Raw genomic sequence first — 17497 nt, 5'->3', positions numbered from 1 at the left:
ATGTGCAAGTGTGCTTCAGACTTTTTTGTGTTTGTATGGTGTGTATGTGTGCATTTCTGCATGCATGTGTACTTGCTTATGAATGCCTGGGTCTTTTTTTGTTTTTGCATGTACTGTTCACTGTATATAGTATGTCGATCTGTGCGTGTGTGTGTGTGCGTGCGTGTGTGTGTGTGTGTGTGTGTGTGTGTGTGTGTGTGTTCATGCGTGCCTGTGTGTGCGTGTGTGTCCCCCACATCTGCGACACTAAAGCGACTGAAGCGTTGTGGCTCTGAAAGGTGTGAGTGAGTCTCTCTCTGTCTCTGTCTCCGCAGCACCAGTCATCCCACCAGACATTCCTGCCTCCTCTTTATGGGCACAGTAAAGGAACAGCTGGCTTCCCCAGTAGGGCAATTTCACAATGAGACAATCACAATATATGAGTCTGATCACACACACACACACACACACACACACACACACGTGCGCACGCGCGCATACACGCGCGCGCACACACCCAGGTACACAAGCATAGATAAACGGTCTCTGGGCTATTGCGAATATGTTTCCTGTTGTGTTGCATCGCTGTTGTGTTATTTCACCACCAGACTGTACCAACTGGCCCGCATTTCCTGTCCAAATGCTTTTATGGTGGCTCCTTTCAGCTTTACTGCTGAAATAAACGCAGCGCTTTCCGTGGCCGTGGGTTCGTGCAACACTGAACAATGTTGACTTCCAATTTGATATTCACATTTCCCCCCCGTTCGACTTTGATGAATGGCGAAAGGTGAATCTTTTCGCCGCGTTTCACAAAATCTCCTCTAAGACAATCACATCATGACAGTTCAAATGAGAAATTGATTAATATGGATTGTGATTAACATAATGAGTTATTATCCGGGACAGGTAGAGAAATTATTTAATCAAGCTAGGCTATATTTATCTTCGTTGAACTATGCACCTGTTCGCCTCCTCCCGCTGCAGCTCCACTGCAGCACGCTGGTCTACAGTGGGTTTTCATCCCGGGCCGTGTTTTGAAGGTTGGAAATATGATTGTGTAATATTCTTTTGTCCTTTTGCGCATGCGGATGCATATTTATGAGCATGCACACTCAGGAAAGCGGTGATATACATTACATTTGTTACTGAAAATTGCTTTGTGTACCCTTTTTTATATTTTGTTTTCATTTGCAGGTACTTATCGATCACTTTACCTTACTGAAGTATGCACAGTACCGTCATGCCTTCCAACAAAAGAGGCGGACCTTTCACTTCTATGCATTTAACATCGAATTTTGAGTCGACACTACAGCCTACCCGGTATCATGTAAAACAGCGTCGCACAGCTATAGTGATGCGCTGATGGCGGATAAAAATGTCCCGATGTATGAAGATGCAGACTTGATAGCTTCACGCCAAAACCCAGGATTTGCTTCTTCTTCTTTTTTGGATTTCCCCCCATTTTTCTCCCCAGTTGTACTTGGCCAATTCACCTTATTTTCCGAGTCGTCCCCTGTCACTTCTCCACCCACTCTGCCGATCCGGGGAGGGCTGCAGACTACCACATGTCTCCTCCGATACGTGTGGAGTCGCCAGCCGCTTCTTTTCACCTGACAGTGAGGAGTTTCACCAGGGAGACGTAGCGCGTGGGAGGATCACGCTATGCTATGAGAGGCCGTATAGGCCATATTCCATACTTTAACTCTCACATACTACTGAACTTCCTCTTACATACAACTATTGCATTTCAGTAGTATGTGAGAGGATTTCACATGTGTATGTGGGAAGATTTCCCATATGTACGTGAGAGCATTTCCAGCAGTGTATGTGAGAGGTAAAGTATGGGATATGGCCTATACGGCCTCTCATACTATTCCCCCCCAGTTCCCCCTCCCTCCGGAACAGGTGCCTGACTGACTGGAGGAGGCGCTAGCGATCAGGACACATACCCATACCCGGCTTCCCAACCGCAGACACGGCCAATTGGGTCTCTAGGGACGCCCCACCAAGCCGGAGGTAGCACGAGGATTCGAACCGGCGATCCCCGTGTTGGTAGGCAACGGAATAGACCAGATTTGCTTTTGTTTTCCCTATTTGCTATGCCAAGCTATCACGCCTCAGAAACAGGGCACCACCTTACCCCCGCATTTGTGTCAACGAAGTTGTTATAATTCTCAGAGTTGGTTAGTTCATCCATGGTGATTGAGAGCCATTATTGTGCGTGTATGCTGCAGCTGCGTTCATTCCTGGCTCTCTTTATTAGTTTGTTGCAAACTCGTGTGATGGAGACCAACTGGCAGAGCTCACACTGCCTCCTTCTTAGGGGGCACACACACGGCGTGTGCTTTGATATCCAGTGCATACAAGGGACGTGATGTGAGGTGATACAAACACGCAGAAACACACACAATTTCATACGTACGTGCGCGCGCGCACGCACGTGCACGCACCTGTTCACGTCTGACATTTTCCTGCAGCTGAAGTCTCCAGAGAAATATTGCTGCCAGGCAAAACAGAGAGGGGATAGGCGAATAAAAAGAAAGGGGAAGAACAGGAGGTGGCGAGGAGTGAGGGGAAAAAAAACAAAAAACTTTTACTTTTTTTTATTTCCCATTCCACAAACTGCAGCAATTTTGTCCACAGTTCTCGTTCCTTCGCTCATTGCTCCGCTTTGATAGGTTTCGGTACAAATGCCCGCAGACTGGGCTCTTGGCAAGCAGAGGAACAAATCAATTAAGAGCACCAATTGATACAAAGTCATTTTTTTCCTCTGCATATCGAATTAGAGCAATTAAAAGCTGGCTGTAGCACATGATGTGACAGTAATGGCCATAATGGATTGTCATCAAGGTTCAGACACCAGATAATGCCGTTGTTTATCTAGATGATTGTTCTTGTTTATTCATAAGCTTGGGAATCCCCCCCAGTCCCGTAGCCCCACCACCCTATGTCTAAACAAAAACAGACGTCTGTGATACTGAAAGGTGGCCATCTGTCCAATCAGCGAATCAAGTCAATGAGGGAAACCAGTTTGAGGGCGAGCCCTGATCTGGAAGACATTACCATGTGAATTAGTTGTTGACTGGGTGCCAAACTGTGCAGCCTAATCGCTGCCAACTACATGACAACATTCCCTTAATCGATGGCTTGATATCTATATGGAAACATATGGAGGGATCATTAGGCTGCTGTGCAGTGTGTTGTTTGGATCCGGATCTGAATTGCCACTAAGCTTTGTGTTGTGGCTCCCTATTTATAACTGTCTTGCGCTGGCAAGCATGGAGCTCAACAGATATTCACAAAACTGCTATAATCACAGAAACTTTCTTGACGTATTCCTAGACGAAATCTGCTGTAAAACAATTTCCTCTCACCGTAGAGGGTCACAATTTCCTTTCCAAACCCAGTGTGTCTCGTGCCTAGTATTTAGTTCATTTGTATTGGATATTTACAAAGTCATTGTTCATTTGAGGCGTGCATGCTGCAAGGTTTCAGTTTATTCTCATATCTCTGGGTGCAAGGACAAATGGTAGAAATTTGCACCATTAGCGAGAGGTCAAATGAATTTTTCAATACCAGCCACAATAGAGACAATGCGGTTATCTGAGGCCCCTATTTCTCATCTCAGACGCCGACGTGATTTCTCTTTTGTTTGATGTAGTTTCTGCAGAGCCTCTGGCTGAAAGACGTTCCCCGTTTCAAGATATGCTGGTCAAACACATCAGCTCTAACTGAAGGAATCTGATGATTCATAAAAAATAAAATGTTGGCATAATGCTGCACAATACGGCTCTGCTGTCTGAATCTTATGTATTTACAACAAACTAACTGACCTCAATAATTGTCTCTAGACATCAAATACTGGATGGCCACACACTTTCTTCAGCTCAGTGAGAATGAAGCCATTGGTTATTTTATTTGGACGAACATTATTTCTCCTCATTTTGGACCACTGGCCCCCTCTGTTGTATCACATGTAATATTCAATTTGGGATTAAAGTTCAATGAACAAATCAATCAGGTATTTAAAATTAAGCTTCACGCAGCTCCGCTCCGTCTCCAAACTCGGATCGATTCTCTGTACTTCTGACCAGGAGAAAGTCATCCATGCCTTCATGTCCTCCCGCCCTGATCACTGCAACTCTGTGTTTCGTTGTCCCTCGGTCTTGTTTACCCCATCTCCAACTAGATCAGAGTGCAGGCAGCAAGAGTTTTAACAAGGTCAACAAGGAGGGAGCACATTACTGCCATACTTGCCTGCCTACGCTGGCCGCCTGTTAGCTACAGGGTTGTTTTGAAAATCCTGATGTTGGTCTACAAAGTGTCAAAATGTTCTCCCCCTCCTACATTACAGCGCCCCTGTCTCCATATCACCCTGTCTGTGAGAGAACTGACTCCGTCTGACCAGACTTGTGTCTGTCCCAACATCCAGGACTAGGTGTTATGGGGACAGGCCTTCTCTATTGCTGCTCTCTTCCTCCCACCATCTGGTTCTCCCCCACTACTGAGAGTTTCAGTATTCATCTTAAGCTCCCATATGGTCTAGCAGTTAGGATTCCTAGTTTTTACTCAGGCGCCCCTGGTTCGACTCCTGGTATGGGAGCTACTGTTTGGGCGGCACAGTGTCCCAGTGGTTAGCACTGTTGCCTCACAGCAAGAAGGTCCTGGGTTGGAACCCCAGGCCGTCCCAGCTCCTTTCTGTGTGGAGTTTGCATGTTCTCCCCGTGTCTGCCTGGGTTTCCTGCGGGTGCTCCGGTTTCCTCCCACCATCAGAAAGACATGCAAGTTAGGGTTAATACTCCTGTCTGTGCCCCTGACCAAGGCAATGGGAAGAAGAACTGGAGTTGGTCCCCGGGTGCTGCAGCTGCCCGCTGCTCCTATACAATAGGAAGGGTTAAATGCAGAGAACACATTTCATTGTAAGAACACAGTTCGTTGTAAGAATACAATGTCGAATAATGTGGCTTTAATTCATTAAAACACACTTTGACTCATGAGACTTTAACTGTGTCCAACTCAACCAGCTCAAGAACTTCTCCTCAAGTCTCTGTAGGCCTGTGGTGTCATTATGGGCTCTCTATGTGCCCACGTGCCTTTATTATTATTATTATTATTATTATTATTATTATTATTATCATCATCACTCTGATTTATCTTCCCTAGTGTTTGTCTCTTTATTTTGTTTAGGTTTTCCTGTGTGTGTGCTGTAAAACCCTTCGGATCTACTGTGTTGTGTGTAAAGTGTCATATAAATAAAGTTGGGTTGAGTATTTTTTCAATAAAGAAGAAAATGGTCCATTTTTTTTAATGATTTCTTGTGGTTTCATCATCGACTTCAAGCTTAGAGGATACCTGTAGATGTGTGCTTTGTGTGTCGAGGCGTCCTTGGTATGTTTTTTCATGCGTCTTACTGCTGTAATGCGCAATTTCTTAAATTAGATTTCGGGGACTCAAAAGGGTTTTCAGGCCTATGCCAAGTGCCATCCATAAAGTGTTGATGGACATCATTCCTACCCTGGTGTCTTCTCAAGAACCCCTGCTTGAATGTGAATTAATTATCTCACTGAATTGAAAAGATATGTTCCTGTTTCTCCGACATTGTTCTCTGACTTCCCAAGCCTACGCAAGACCACAAGAGGTGTCATTAACGAAGCTCAATTGGTGAAAAGAAATCTGTTGGATGTCAGGCACTTGGAGCCCGTCCATGCTCACGCAGCAGCTCGCCATATTGGCTGTCAAATGACTACACCTCAGGGTCATGTTCAGGCTGACATGGCTGTGGTCCCAGCACCACCCCTACACATGCACACACTGATGCAGGTGCACACGCAAGCCCCAAAATCCTCTCCGCGCGCGCACGCACGCACGCACGCACGCACGCACGCACGCACGCACACACACACACACACACACACACACACGTGCATACACAGATCCTTTAAGGGGCTTGGCAGACCCGTGATTCCCCCCACTCTAATCACTGTGTTCTCCAGGGGTGCACAGCCGTTCTCATTCTTCCTTGGAAAAGCTTGGCATTTGTCTGAGATCTCATTTCTGTAATTCATCGCCCGTCTCCTGGGAGCCCACATTTGGCACCGACAGTGCCAAGCCCCCCCAACCCATCCACCCAGCCACCTCTCTCTCTGTTACACTTCCATTGCCCTTTCTGCCTTTCACTCACCCTCCCTGTATTTGTTTCAATGTTCCTCTCACTCCCTATTTTTCTCCCCCCCCTCCCTCCTCTCTCTCTCTCTCTCTCTATCGATCTATCTATCTATCCCCCACCCACACTTGCCCCTATAGTGGTGTGTTGCTCGGCTGAAAGGGAGCATTTTAAACCTAAACTGTGGGCTGGTCACTGCTTTGTTTTTCTGTGATTGTTTCTACCAAAACATATGGAGTCGATATGCCCCACCCGCCTCCACTAGTGATGATTACCTTAGCGAGGTGAAAAAGGACACATTGAGTGTCGATGTTCCATAATTCATATATAGTTATCATTCACGCTGGAAATATTTTGGAGTCTCCTCATATTCAGTCATTGTATCGACATCAAGGATAAACCATGACAGCATATTCTCCCCCTCACACAAACGCCCGAGACTCGTCTTCATGCACAAATGCATCAATCCATACACACATGCACACACACATGCACACGCACACGCACACACGCACACACATACAGTGTACGTGCATACAAAATAATAACACCTTTATATTACAAAAAGGACTCATCAAACACTGAAAATGAAACTAACTGTGATTAACCAAGGATCACTAAACAAATAGACCTGCAGCTTCTGCAGATATGCCCTGGTTTAGAGCAGCATTGGGGGGGGGGGGTCAAACGACTTCTTCATAACAAGCCGTTATTCAGAAACGCTGATAAAAAGTAAATGCAGAAAAGATTGGGCTCCGTCTCGCGAGAGCTCCGGCTCACGTTCCTTTGTTTCCGAGCCGAACAGCGCAGGTGAACTGATGCATCTCACATGTTGTTTATGAGTAAACGGCTGTTGGTTGCGGGCATTTTAAGCTAATAGCGCCTTTAAATAGCTGCAATTAGCGAGAAGCATGAGATATTTAATCACTCTAGACCAATTAGTCTGTAATCAAGTAGTGTCCAAGAGCGAGCACGTTTTTGTCCTCCGCTGTTCCTCTCCAAGCACCCCGCCATATATTTCCCTGTGCTGTGGGAAGAGCAGTGATTAACACGCGGGGATATAGGCCCCCGTGGAACACAATAATGCCGAGCTAAATCAGGGAGAGGGAGACACAGAGAGAGAGAGAGAGAGAGGGAGGGGCGAGGCAAAACAGCAAAACCTGTTATTGCCGTTTAACATATGCAGAGGGTTAATTCAAGAGAGAGATGATTGCTGGCATCCTCAATTTATATGTTTGTGCCACGGCCGTGTTGTATAAATTTGTGTAATTAAGAGATGGTGGGTTTCTTTCTATGTGAAACCACACACACTCACACACACACACACACACACACACTCACACACTCACACACGCACATTTGTTGCATTAGTTTGCAAAAAGACATCTGTTGGTTAAGTGTTGATTTAGAGTAACCCGGAAGTAGGGGATTAAACTTTGGTAGACGCCATAATACCCCACATGGAGGCACATAGCCCACATGTCCATTGCCTTCTGGGGGGGGGGGACAAGCGTTTGGAAATGTCCCCACGTTAATTTGGTTTCCTAGGTGTAGGGTGGTGGTAAGGCAGATTTAGGGGCAGCATTAGGTCAACCTGGAAGAAAGGGACGAGAGAATAGCGGACAACAGCGTGGATGTCCTATGGCAGCCCTTTCTTTCAAATTAACACAATTTTTCTTTTTGTAGCTTTTGACTCTGTATCTAGTCTGCCTCCTGGATGATGAGCATGTTGTCCTTGTCAGGGAAACACACAAATGAATGGCATGCATGACATCACACACACACGCACACACACACCTGTTCAAACCTGTAGCTATACTTGCCGTCCTGCAGCATGGCCCGTTTCTTGTTTTGATAGTGATGATGTTGGTGTTGCACACATAATAACATTTCCGAGTGACTGGTCACGGGTTTGGTGTGTCTGCTCCCTTAGCCTCAGCCCAGGCGGACACAGGCTGACCAAGGCAGCTCGGACGGACCTCCCTTATCAAACAGGATGTGATGGTTTCCCACGATCTGGACGTGGGAGTATACACAGGGTGAGCCAGGCAGGGCCCGGCCTGGCCCAGCCCGGCTGAATGGGTACACAGCGCCCTATTGCACAGAGGGCACGAGAACCACCTCAACTAGACTGTAAGAAACCCAAACGAGGACATGTGAACGGTTTGTCCGTAGAAATGATAAGAGAGAGAGAGAGGGAGGGAGAGAGGGAGAGAGAGGCCTGTAGATGAAGTCATTGTAGGGATTTTACTTGTTACAAGCTCGCTGCACCGTTGTGACACTCCCGGCAGAAGTTGGGCAGAGGAGGCAGGATAGATACAGAGCCTATAATGGCTGCCACCTTATAAAACCTCAACAAGTGTAGTGGCAAATACAACGTAGTGAGTTCACAATCTTAACAAAGTCTCGTTCATTCCACAATACAAAGTTCACTTTGCAGAAGAATTTAAGAGCAAGGGGGAGAGCGAGAGAGCGAGAGAGCGAGAGAGAGAGCTGTAGAGGTGTTGAAAATAGAGCAAAAATCCCTCTTCCAGAGTCTAATCAGTATTATTACTGTTAAACAATTTCACATGGAATATCATTTGGTAAAAAGAATATGCAATGAGTGTAGCTATCTAATGTCTATATCTACATCTGTGTCTATACTGATATCTACATCTATTTCTATAGCTACATTTACATTTATATCTTAATCTATATCTCCATCTGTGTCTATACTGATATCTACATCTATTTCTATAGCTACATTTACATTTATATCTTAATCTATATCTCCATCTATGTCTATACTGATATCTACATCTATTTCTATAGCTACATTTACATTTATAGCTTAATCTATATCTCCATCTAGCTAGCTGCTATTCAAGACTAATGCATTTGCCAGGATGTACCACTTGTTATAGATGGACGTCAGTTTGTGTGTGTGTGTGTGTGTGTGTGTGTGTGTGTGTGTGTGCTCGCGTGCATGTATTTATAAATGCAAAGACTAAGTCTCAAAAACTCAGTACAACAAGCAAGATTTTATTTTTATTTATGCCTCTAAGTAAAATTGTTAATTAAATATGTGACTGAAATAAGGATGAGATTGAAAGGGAACATTTTTAGGGGTGCGTGTGAATGGTTTCGAGAAGCAGGAACTGTACAAACTATTAACCTGCAGCACTTTGTATTGAGGAATGAAATCATCAACCTTCCCCGATTCGGGGATGCACATATATAGACATGCTTCCGTTCTTCGCAAATAAATGCCTTCTTATCAGCTGTATAAAATGCTGAGATATCCTGGGAAACACATTCCTCGGCATTCATTCAACAGCCGTGCCTCCATGGCTGCTCCGTTTATATAGTGGTCTTTCTGGGACCGGCAAGGTCTTTAATCATATCAAGACAGTCTAACTGTCAAGCTGGCCACCTGCGTTTTACAGCACACAGTACACACACACACACACACACACACACACACACACACACACACACACGCTGCACATCACAAGGACAGAGCTTGTCAAGGGCAGCTGGGCCTGACTCTCTCACTGGACTATGAACACTCACAGGTGGCCTTATCCTCAGATGTCCACAGCAAAGCACGGTGTGTGAGAGGTGTGTGTAACACTGACAAGGCCTCCGTCTGTCTGAGTCGAAGGCCCCTTTAACCTGTACCCTGCAACTTATTGTAAGGACAAATCCACCGCATCACACGGGTCACCCTCTCCGTCTGCAGGAATATATAACTCTAACAATGACGAGAGTCCTCTTTAACCACTCTACACATCTAGATGTATATATATATATATATACATATACATATACACATACACACACACATCTAGATAGATAGATAGATAGATAGATAGATAGATAGATAGATAGATAGATAGATAGATAGATAGATAGATAGATAGATAGATAGATAGATAGATAGATAGATAGATAGATAGATAGATAGATAGATAGATAGATAGATAGATAGACATAGCACTCTTCTGTTATATATGATCAGGGATTAGCGAGTTTGCTTTTCTTTTCTTTTGTTTTTATTTTATATATATATATATGCTGGGGGTGCAATATCCCATTTGTGTTGTAATGTTGGTAATTAATCAATCAAGGCTTCTTTTTTTTACTGCTTAAATGATTGTGAATCATTTTTGGTGGGAGCAAAATGTTGATGGACTGATCACATATCTGACCTGGATGCAGTATATCACACATTTACATGTTCAGTCAGCCACAGCATTATTCAGTGTGCTCCTCCTCTTCTTCTTCACCTTCTTCTTCTTCATCTTCTTCTTCTTCTTCTTTTTTCTAAAGAAATGTAAATCAGTCGGTGGTTTGAAAATGTAAGTGACACAGCGGCACAGTTTTCATCCATGGTCCGTTACACACGCCTCTGGCTGCTCTCCTCTGTTCAGTGAAAATATTCACAATTTATTTTCCCTTTTATTGCCGTTCGATTCTCGGTTTGCGATCAGATACCGTTGTCTGCAACGTCTTAAAGGCTGTAATAAATGCAGAAGTTGATCTCCGTTACTGTTTATTTATTTATTTAATTTGCTTTGTTTTTTTTGTATTTTATACCTTTATTGGGTTGGGACAGTGGAGGCAGACAGGAAATGGTGGAGCGAGAGAGAGAGAGAGGGGGTATGACCTGCAACAAAGGTCACCGGCTGGATTTGAACCGGCGACCATGTGACCATGCGGCCATGTTGCCATGGCAACCATTCGGCCCCCTTATCTCGGCCACTTACATGCGTTGCAGCTGAGATGTGCAACAGGAAGTTGTCTCTGGGATTCGTTTGGGGGGGGGGGCAGGATGAATGTGGACATGCAGGCAGGACACTGACGGCTCTATAAGATGAAGAGTCCTCACGTTTCATATCGGCACCATCAGACTGCCGCTGCTCGTCTTCATCTGCTGAAGCTATGAGCGTTACTACGTCCAGCACGATGGAGATGATCATGACAGCATAACAAGATTAAAACAGGAAGGAGACTCTTTGTTACCCCAAAATATGAAACCTTACAAATCCCGAAACGTCCTCGAGGACTGATATCGACATTAACAGCATGTTAATATTACTCATAATGGGGCGTCTAAATACGCTATTATTAACAGGTCCAGCTTGATTTCTGTACGGCCATATATGTCACCGTGTCCACGAGCAGAATTCTCAGTATGATGACAATAATGATAATATATAACGATAATATAACAATCATAATAAACAGCTGACTGAAAGAGAGGTTTGTGCTTAGGAGAATTAACGATGCACATGAAGCACACAAAGATGGCCGTGCCGAGACAAAACCTGAGACGACACCATTCTTCCTGGAAACTGTACCCTTTAATTGTTTTGACAATGCCTCACAGGCCAGTGAAGGTCAGCAGCAGCAGCTGACAGGAAGTACAGGTGCCCTCTCCCACTCCTTACACACGGCCGTGAGCTAAGGCCGCCATTCAACGTCATGAAAAATAAGCGGACAGTTTTTTTTCCTTCATTACATTTACACTGGCATTAGCTAGCTACCAAATAGCATTGCCTGATGAATATCATTGTTTTTAGCCTCCACCCTCCCTCCCTCCCTCCCTCCCGCCGCCGCCCGAAAAAGGTGTCTGCCAATCATTAATTCACATATTTCCTCAGTTCACAGCTAAAGAGAAACGGTGTGCTAAAAAGGGAGGAATGGTGAGTGCGAGCACAATTTTAAGGAGGCAGTTTCGAGAATCATTGTGTGTAATTGTGAACACACGCGTCAGAAATGTGCCGTTCAGTCGGTGAGCGGGTCGGCCCTGTGCACCAAGGTCAAACCTGCGTGCGTGCGTGCGTGCGTGCGTGCGTGCGTGCGTGCGTGCGTGAGTGGATGTGGGCCAGGCGGGATCCAGCGACAGGCCGACCCACAGCGCTGAATGGTGGAGGCTGTCGTAGGGAGTGCGTCTGTCCAATACAAAACAGTCCAAGAGGAAGCCGAACCAGAAGCAGCGGAGATGGGTTTGGCGCTCCACCACGCATTTCTTACACACAGGGGGAGTCTGTCGTGCACACTCAGTGTGTGTGTGTGTGTGTGTGTGTGTGTGTGTGTGTGTGTGTGTGTGTGTGTGTGTGCGTTGAGCCTGACATGCTAGCATGTTAACACTATCGCAGAAACACTGCCAACAGTTCGCTGACGTCACGGTGGGAGCACTTTTATTGGCCGAGCATAACCACGTTCATCCACTAAAGACGCAAAAGTGGAAACACAATATTTACAGAGCAACAAAACAGGTTTTAATAAAAATATCTTATAATTACAATAGTCTATTTTGAGCATATAAGTATTTCCTTTCACATACATTTATATAACATTTGTTTCTCTATATGTACAATCTTAATTGTCTTGACTCAGAATTGTTCTTCTTTACAATATTAAACAACTTTAGACCCCCCCCAGGGAATTACCCCCCTCCCCCCCGTTCAACACAAATCATCTATTTTAAACAATAGACGTCCAAAACATGTACAATTATTTTTGCTGTTTAGTAAAGCTTTCAACTGGAGTTTTAGCTATTTTAATGCACAATTCACAAACGGTTTTTCATAATGCTTGTTGATCGAAAAAGGGTTTTCCAGCAAAGCTCGGCGGCGGATCCCACTGTTCACCCTTTCAATATTCAAATCAAGGAAATAAAGTCGTCATGATGACCAGCAGGGAATGCTCTGACACAGACCCCTGTTGAAATTTAAAGTGATATAAATAGCTTTGTTGTTGTTGTTGTTGTTTGTTTGGGTGTTATTCCTCCCAGCGGTTTGACATCCCCTCCTGGCTGTGTCTCCAGTGGGTGTGAGTCCCTGGTGAAGTTTGGCTGGCTTTGGAGCGGCTTTGTGCAGCCTGCACACACCTGTGGAGGGTGGATACACATAGAGGAGAGGAGGGGGGGTGAACTAACAACTCCAGACTGACTGGCGCCATCGGCAAAACACAAGCCATGCTTGATCAACAACCCAAAACAAACCAGGTCAAACAACAACCACAGTTCTTTGGGACGCGTGTGTGCGTGCGCGCGCGCGCGCGTGTGGACCGGGGCGGGGGGGGGGTTGCAAGGTTTAGAGACTCAAGCTGTGCCAGCAGTCAGTAAGACCGCCACCGGGCCCCGTTTTTTGTGTGTGTGTGTGTGTGTGTGTGTGTGTGTGTGTGTGTGTGTGTGTGTGTGTGTGTGTGTGTGTGTGTGTTTTACTACCGAGTGAGAGAAAAGAGACGGTCGCTTCAACCTTGTGTCTACTTGTGAGACTTTGCCACACAAGTGACAGTTACTGCGCAATGCACTTGTCCTCTGCAGATGTGGTCAATTTCATGTTCCTGTTTTCTGCTGCTGTCTTACTGACCGACCTATTGAAAGTACATGTCACCACGGGTCTCGCAGCAGCCCATTATCTCTACCATGTGGTGTTATTATGCTAACGACCACCGCCACAAGCCAGGGGTATTATATATTGACTGGCGTAGCAACTGGACCCCAGTGGCAAACGTGCATCAAATAACAGGGCATCATTTAGACAGAAGTCTAATCAGCCAGTCATAAACCAGGATGGATTCCTGGTGGGAAATAAAACAACGTCACCAATACTTTAAAATAAAATGTAAATGTAATGAGTTAACTTACCGTTGTAGTGCATCTCCTTCAGCGGCATAAAATTGAATCATCCGGCTTTTTTACTATTGACGTCCTCTGAAAATTGATAAGAGAAACGGTTTCAGTTCCCAGCGATAACCACCAAATAAATGCTAGGCCTTTAGCCGACAGAGAGAGAGAAAGGAAAGAAGAAGAAAACAAACAAACAAACAATAAAAACGAAGATACAGGGGAAAAGCTGCAGAGAATTAGCCGGCCACATCTTACATAACAATTTCTCCTATAGTCTATTGAATAACACATGACGCTTATTGTGCGCAGTGGAGTGGGCTGCAAGCTGAGCTACTTCACCTATCCTGTGATAAGGTGGGCCTCTGACACACGCGCACACTCACACGCGCACACGCACGCACGCACACGCACGCACGCACACAGATGCTCGCAGACATTATGATGCAAATCATAAGCCCACAATCAAGTGGCAATGTTGGCGTCGCCAAAAGCGTCTGACGCATTTTGCCCCAACTACTATGGCAGATATTCATAGGGTCCATGTTTTGAAAGAGCTGAGTGGCGTTTGAAAGGACAATGACACATCCTGTAACAAGCATGCTACTCGTGACATGACGCGCTTTGTCTGAGTCTGACGGAAAGACGGGGTGGGGTGGGGGTGGGGGGTTGGACGCATATGGGTCCCGGTTGAAGAGTGCCTCTTCCTCTTATAATAAAGCTTACCTGGTGGTCGATGTTGAGAACCGTGAGCGGTGTCCGGCTGGGGTTGGATGCAGGGGGGCACGTCCCGGTCCGCTGCTGGGGTTGTTTGTTGAGGGATGGGTGCGTCTCCAGCGCCAGCTGCAGGTCCAAGATGTAGTCTATGACATGCTGGAGGATCTCCACTTTGCTGACTTTCTTATCCTGCGGTATCGTCGGCACCAGGCGCTTCAGTCGGCTGTAGCAGTCGTTCATATCGTACTGCAGGCAAAACAGGTCCTCCTCTTCCATCTTGCACCGGGCGATGTTGAGACTGTGCTCCGACAGATAATGCAAGGTGAGATCGTTGCTGCTGGAGGAGGAATCCTTCTGGGGCGGACTGGAGTAATAGCCTTCATTTTAGATAATAACGAAACGCACGGCAGAGAGAGAGAGAGAGAGAGAGAGAGAGAGAGAGAGAGAGAGAGAGAGAGAGAGAGAGAGAGAGAGAGAGAGAGAGAGAGAGAGAGAGAGAGAGAGAAAACCCGAAACAATCACGGGTGGTGTGAGGTATTTACGGTCCTATAAAACGCTGCAGCTATACCGCAACCTAATGCGATCTCAAATCGCCGTAAAAAAAACAGGTAACTTTACAGCGTTTACTGAGAAAAAAATTGCGTAAATGTCAGTCTGTCAACACATCCCGCGGAACCCCAGAGCTTACTCCAGCAGGCACGGCGTGAAGGGAGTGAATAGATGTGGTACATTTATAGAGGAAAGGGGAGGTGCCAGCCGCAGCTGGTTGACAGTTGTGGGCGAGAAGCTGGTCAATCACGAAGCGCCCGCCTGCTCACCGACGGAACAACGGAGCCTATAAAGAGGAGTCTCTCTCTCTCTCTCTCTCTCTCTCTCTCTCTCTCTCTCTCTCTCTCTCTCTCTCTCCTCTCTCTCTCCTCTCTCCCTCTCTCTCTCTCTCTCTCTCTCTCTCTCTCTCTCTCTCTCTCTCTCCGAGTGGTGGTGGGCTGCTTGTCTGCAGGAGAAAGGTGTGTGTGTCTGTGTGTAAGAGGGAGAGAGAGAGAGAGAGAGAGAGAGAGAGAGAGAGAGAGGGAGAGAGAGAGAGAGAGAGACGGGCAGACAGACAGACTGACGGACAGAGGGAGACGGAGAAAGAGAGGTTAAATCGCTCGATTGAGCATTACCGAAAACCCCAGGACTTACCTCTAAACACCATCTCAAACCGAATAGTAGAATTAGCAGAACAGCTCTGTTTGAAGTTTCCTAACTGACCCGGGTTAAAGGCGATAGCCTGAATTCTCCGTCGTTGATGCGTAATTCGCGCCGCCTCATTTTTAAAATTTTTATTTGTTATCGAACAGTCCAGTGTTAGCCATGAAACATCCAGATCCTGCATTGGTTGGCGCATTACAGGGTCTACCTTATCTTAATGGATAACATAAAAAGGGGGGGGGAAAACAGGCATTCGAATAACCAAAGTAATGCAAGTCATCATCCTTTAATTAAAACGGATTATCCTTTAATTAAAACGGATTCTTACACACGCTCTTTATATCTAACGAATTTTAATTCCTGTGTAAAAAATGTTTCTAAAAAGAAGTATGTTGACCTTTATTATTGTTATTATTATTATTATTACTATCACCATCATCATCATCATCATCATCACTTTTGGCCATGGACATCATCACTTTTGCGATGACACATATACAAGTGTTTTAACTTAAAAGGCGAAACAAGTACGCGCTAAGGCGCTTACAGAGAATCGGTGAATGCCCATTTTGGCGGGCTGCCCGCCATTCCTTCAGCCAGCTGTGTGTGTTATTGTGCCGATCACATTCCTCCGCTCGCCGCGCTGCACCGCGCCGCGCCGCCGGGCGGAGCGCGTTTATTCAGCCGCTCCCGCCCGGCAGACTGCCTGGCGCCGGACAGTGACGTCATTCATTCATTCATTCACCCACCTCTCCGGGCCCCTCTTCAGCTTTTCCCTCCACTTCACCTCCTCTGAGTTGGTCCCCCTGCTCTCCTCTACTTCACCCCGCCTCGTCTTTTTTTTTTCTCATGCATTCATTCACGCTTTATTTCTTCCTCTCTTTCTTTCGCTCTTTGCTGTCATTTTTTCATTTTTTTCCTTCCTTTAATTTTTTTTCATTTTCATTCTTGTGTTTTATTCACTTTCTTTCGTTCTTGCTTTCTTTCCGCTTCTCCGCCCTCCTACTCTCCGGCTCTGTCAGGTTGCCAAGACAACATGGATGCTAGACTCATGACCCCCAAGTGCGGCAATCAGCCCCCCCTTCAAGGGTTTCAGCCCAGGACCATGTATGGGGCCATAAGGGCCCGGGAACAGGGATGACACCCTCCTCAGTGCCTCTTTGGAAGTTTAATGCCCCCAAACCTTTACGGGAACTGCCACGGTCTCCTCTGTCATGAATATTGAAAGGCTTAAATGGGTTTAAATGTGTATTTTCCACTTTCTCCCTCTCTCCTTCTCTCTCCGTCTCTCTCGCCCTTCTCTCTTGTCTTTCTGTTGCCCATGGGATTCAACTGTTCTGCTCAGTAATGTGGGCAACAATGTTTTTGTTCTGGGGCAACTTCAAACGGCTCAGTGGTATGAATCTCTGATGTAGCCTTCCCACTCGCAACATGGTCCATGGACTCTGCCCCCACAAACAAATGACAAATGAGGTTTGGAAGAAATAAAACTGCCTGATTTATTTATGTTAGATTATTATAACTTTTTCAGAAGAAAAAAAATATCCAATAAATTGTGATTATATTTAAGAGTTGCAATGCCAACTTTTCCGGTTATTTCAAGGGCCAACGAAGAATTCTGCCATTTCCTTTTTTCTCTTTTTTTTTCTCCGTCCGTCCTGAGCCGTGCGCACAGCCCCTATAATGGGCATATTGACCCCGTGAGAGCTTATCTCTTACCGTGCTTCGCAGTTGCTCCACTGACAAAAGGAAACATGACTGTGCATTATCGTTTTTATCCTTCTTTCTTTGTGCTTGCTTTCTGCGGTTTCTCTGCATATAAACTT

General features: G+C 45.7%; 1 protein-coding gene across 1 annotated transcript; it reads right to left on the bottom strand.

Moving 5' to 3' along the window:
• Positions 1 to 12313: 12313 nt before the first annotated feature.
• Positions 12314 to 14863, bottom strand: id4 (inhibitor of DNA binding 4). Its single transcript, XM_056286646.1, is given in 4 exon segments — positions 12314 to 13022; positions 13785 to 13850; positions 14490 to 14834; positions 14837 to 14863. Coding segments are annotated over 3 exon segments (420 nt in total). The 3' UTR covers positions 12314 to 13022; positions 13785 to 13802.
• Between the last annotated feature and the right edge of the window lie 2634 nt (positions 14864 to 17497).

Source organism: Lampris incognitus, chromosome 9, assembly GCF_029633865.1.
Source record: "Lampris incognitus isolate fLamInc1 chromosome 9, fLamInc1.hap2, whole genome shotgun sequence".
Taxonomy (NCBI): Eukaryota; Metazoa; Chordata; class Actinopteri; order Lampriformes; family Lampridae; genus Lampris; species Lampris incognitus.
Note: the sequence above shows the minus strand (reverse complement) of the source record. Positions and strands in the feature narration are given on the sequence as shown.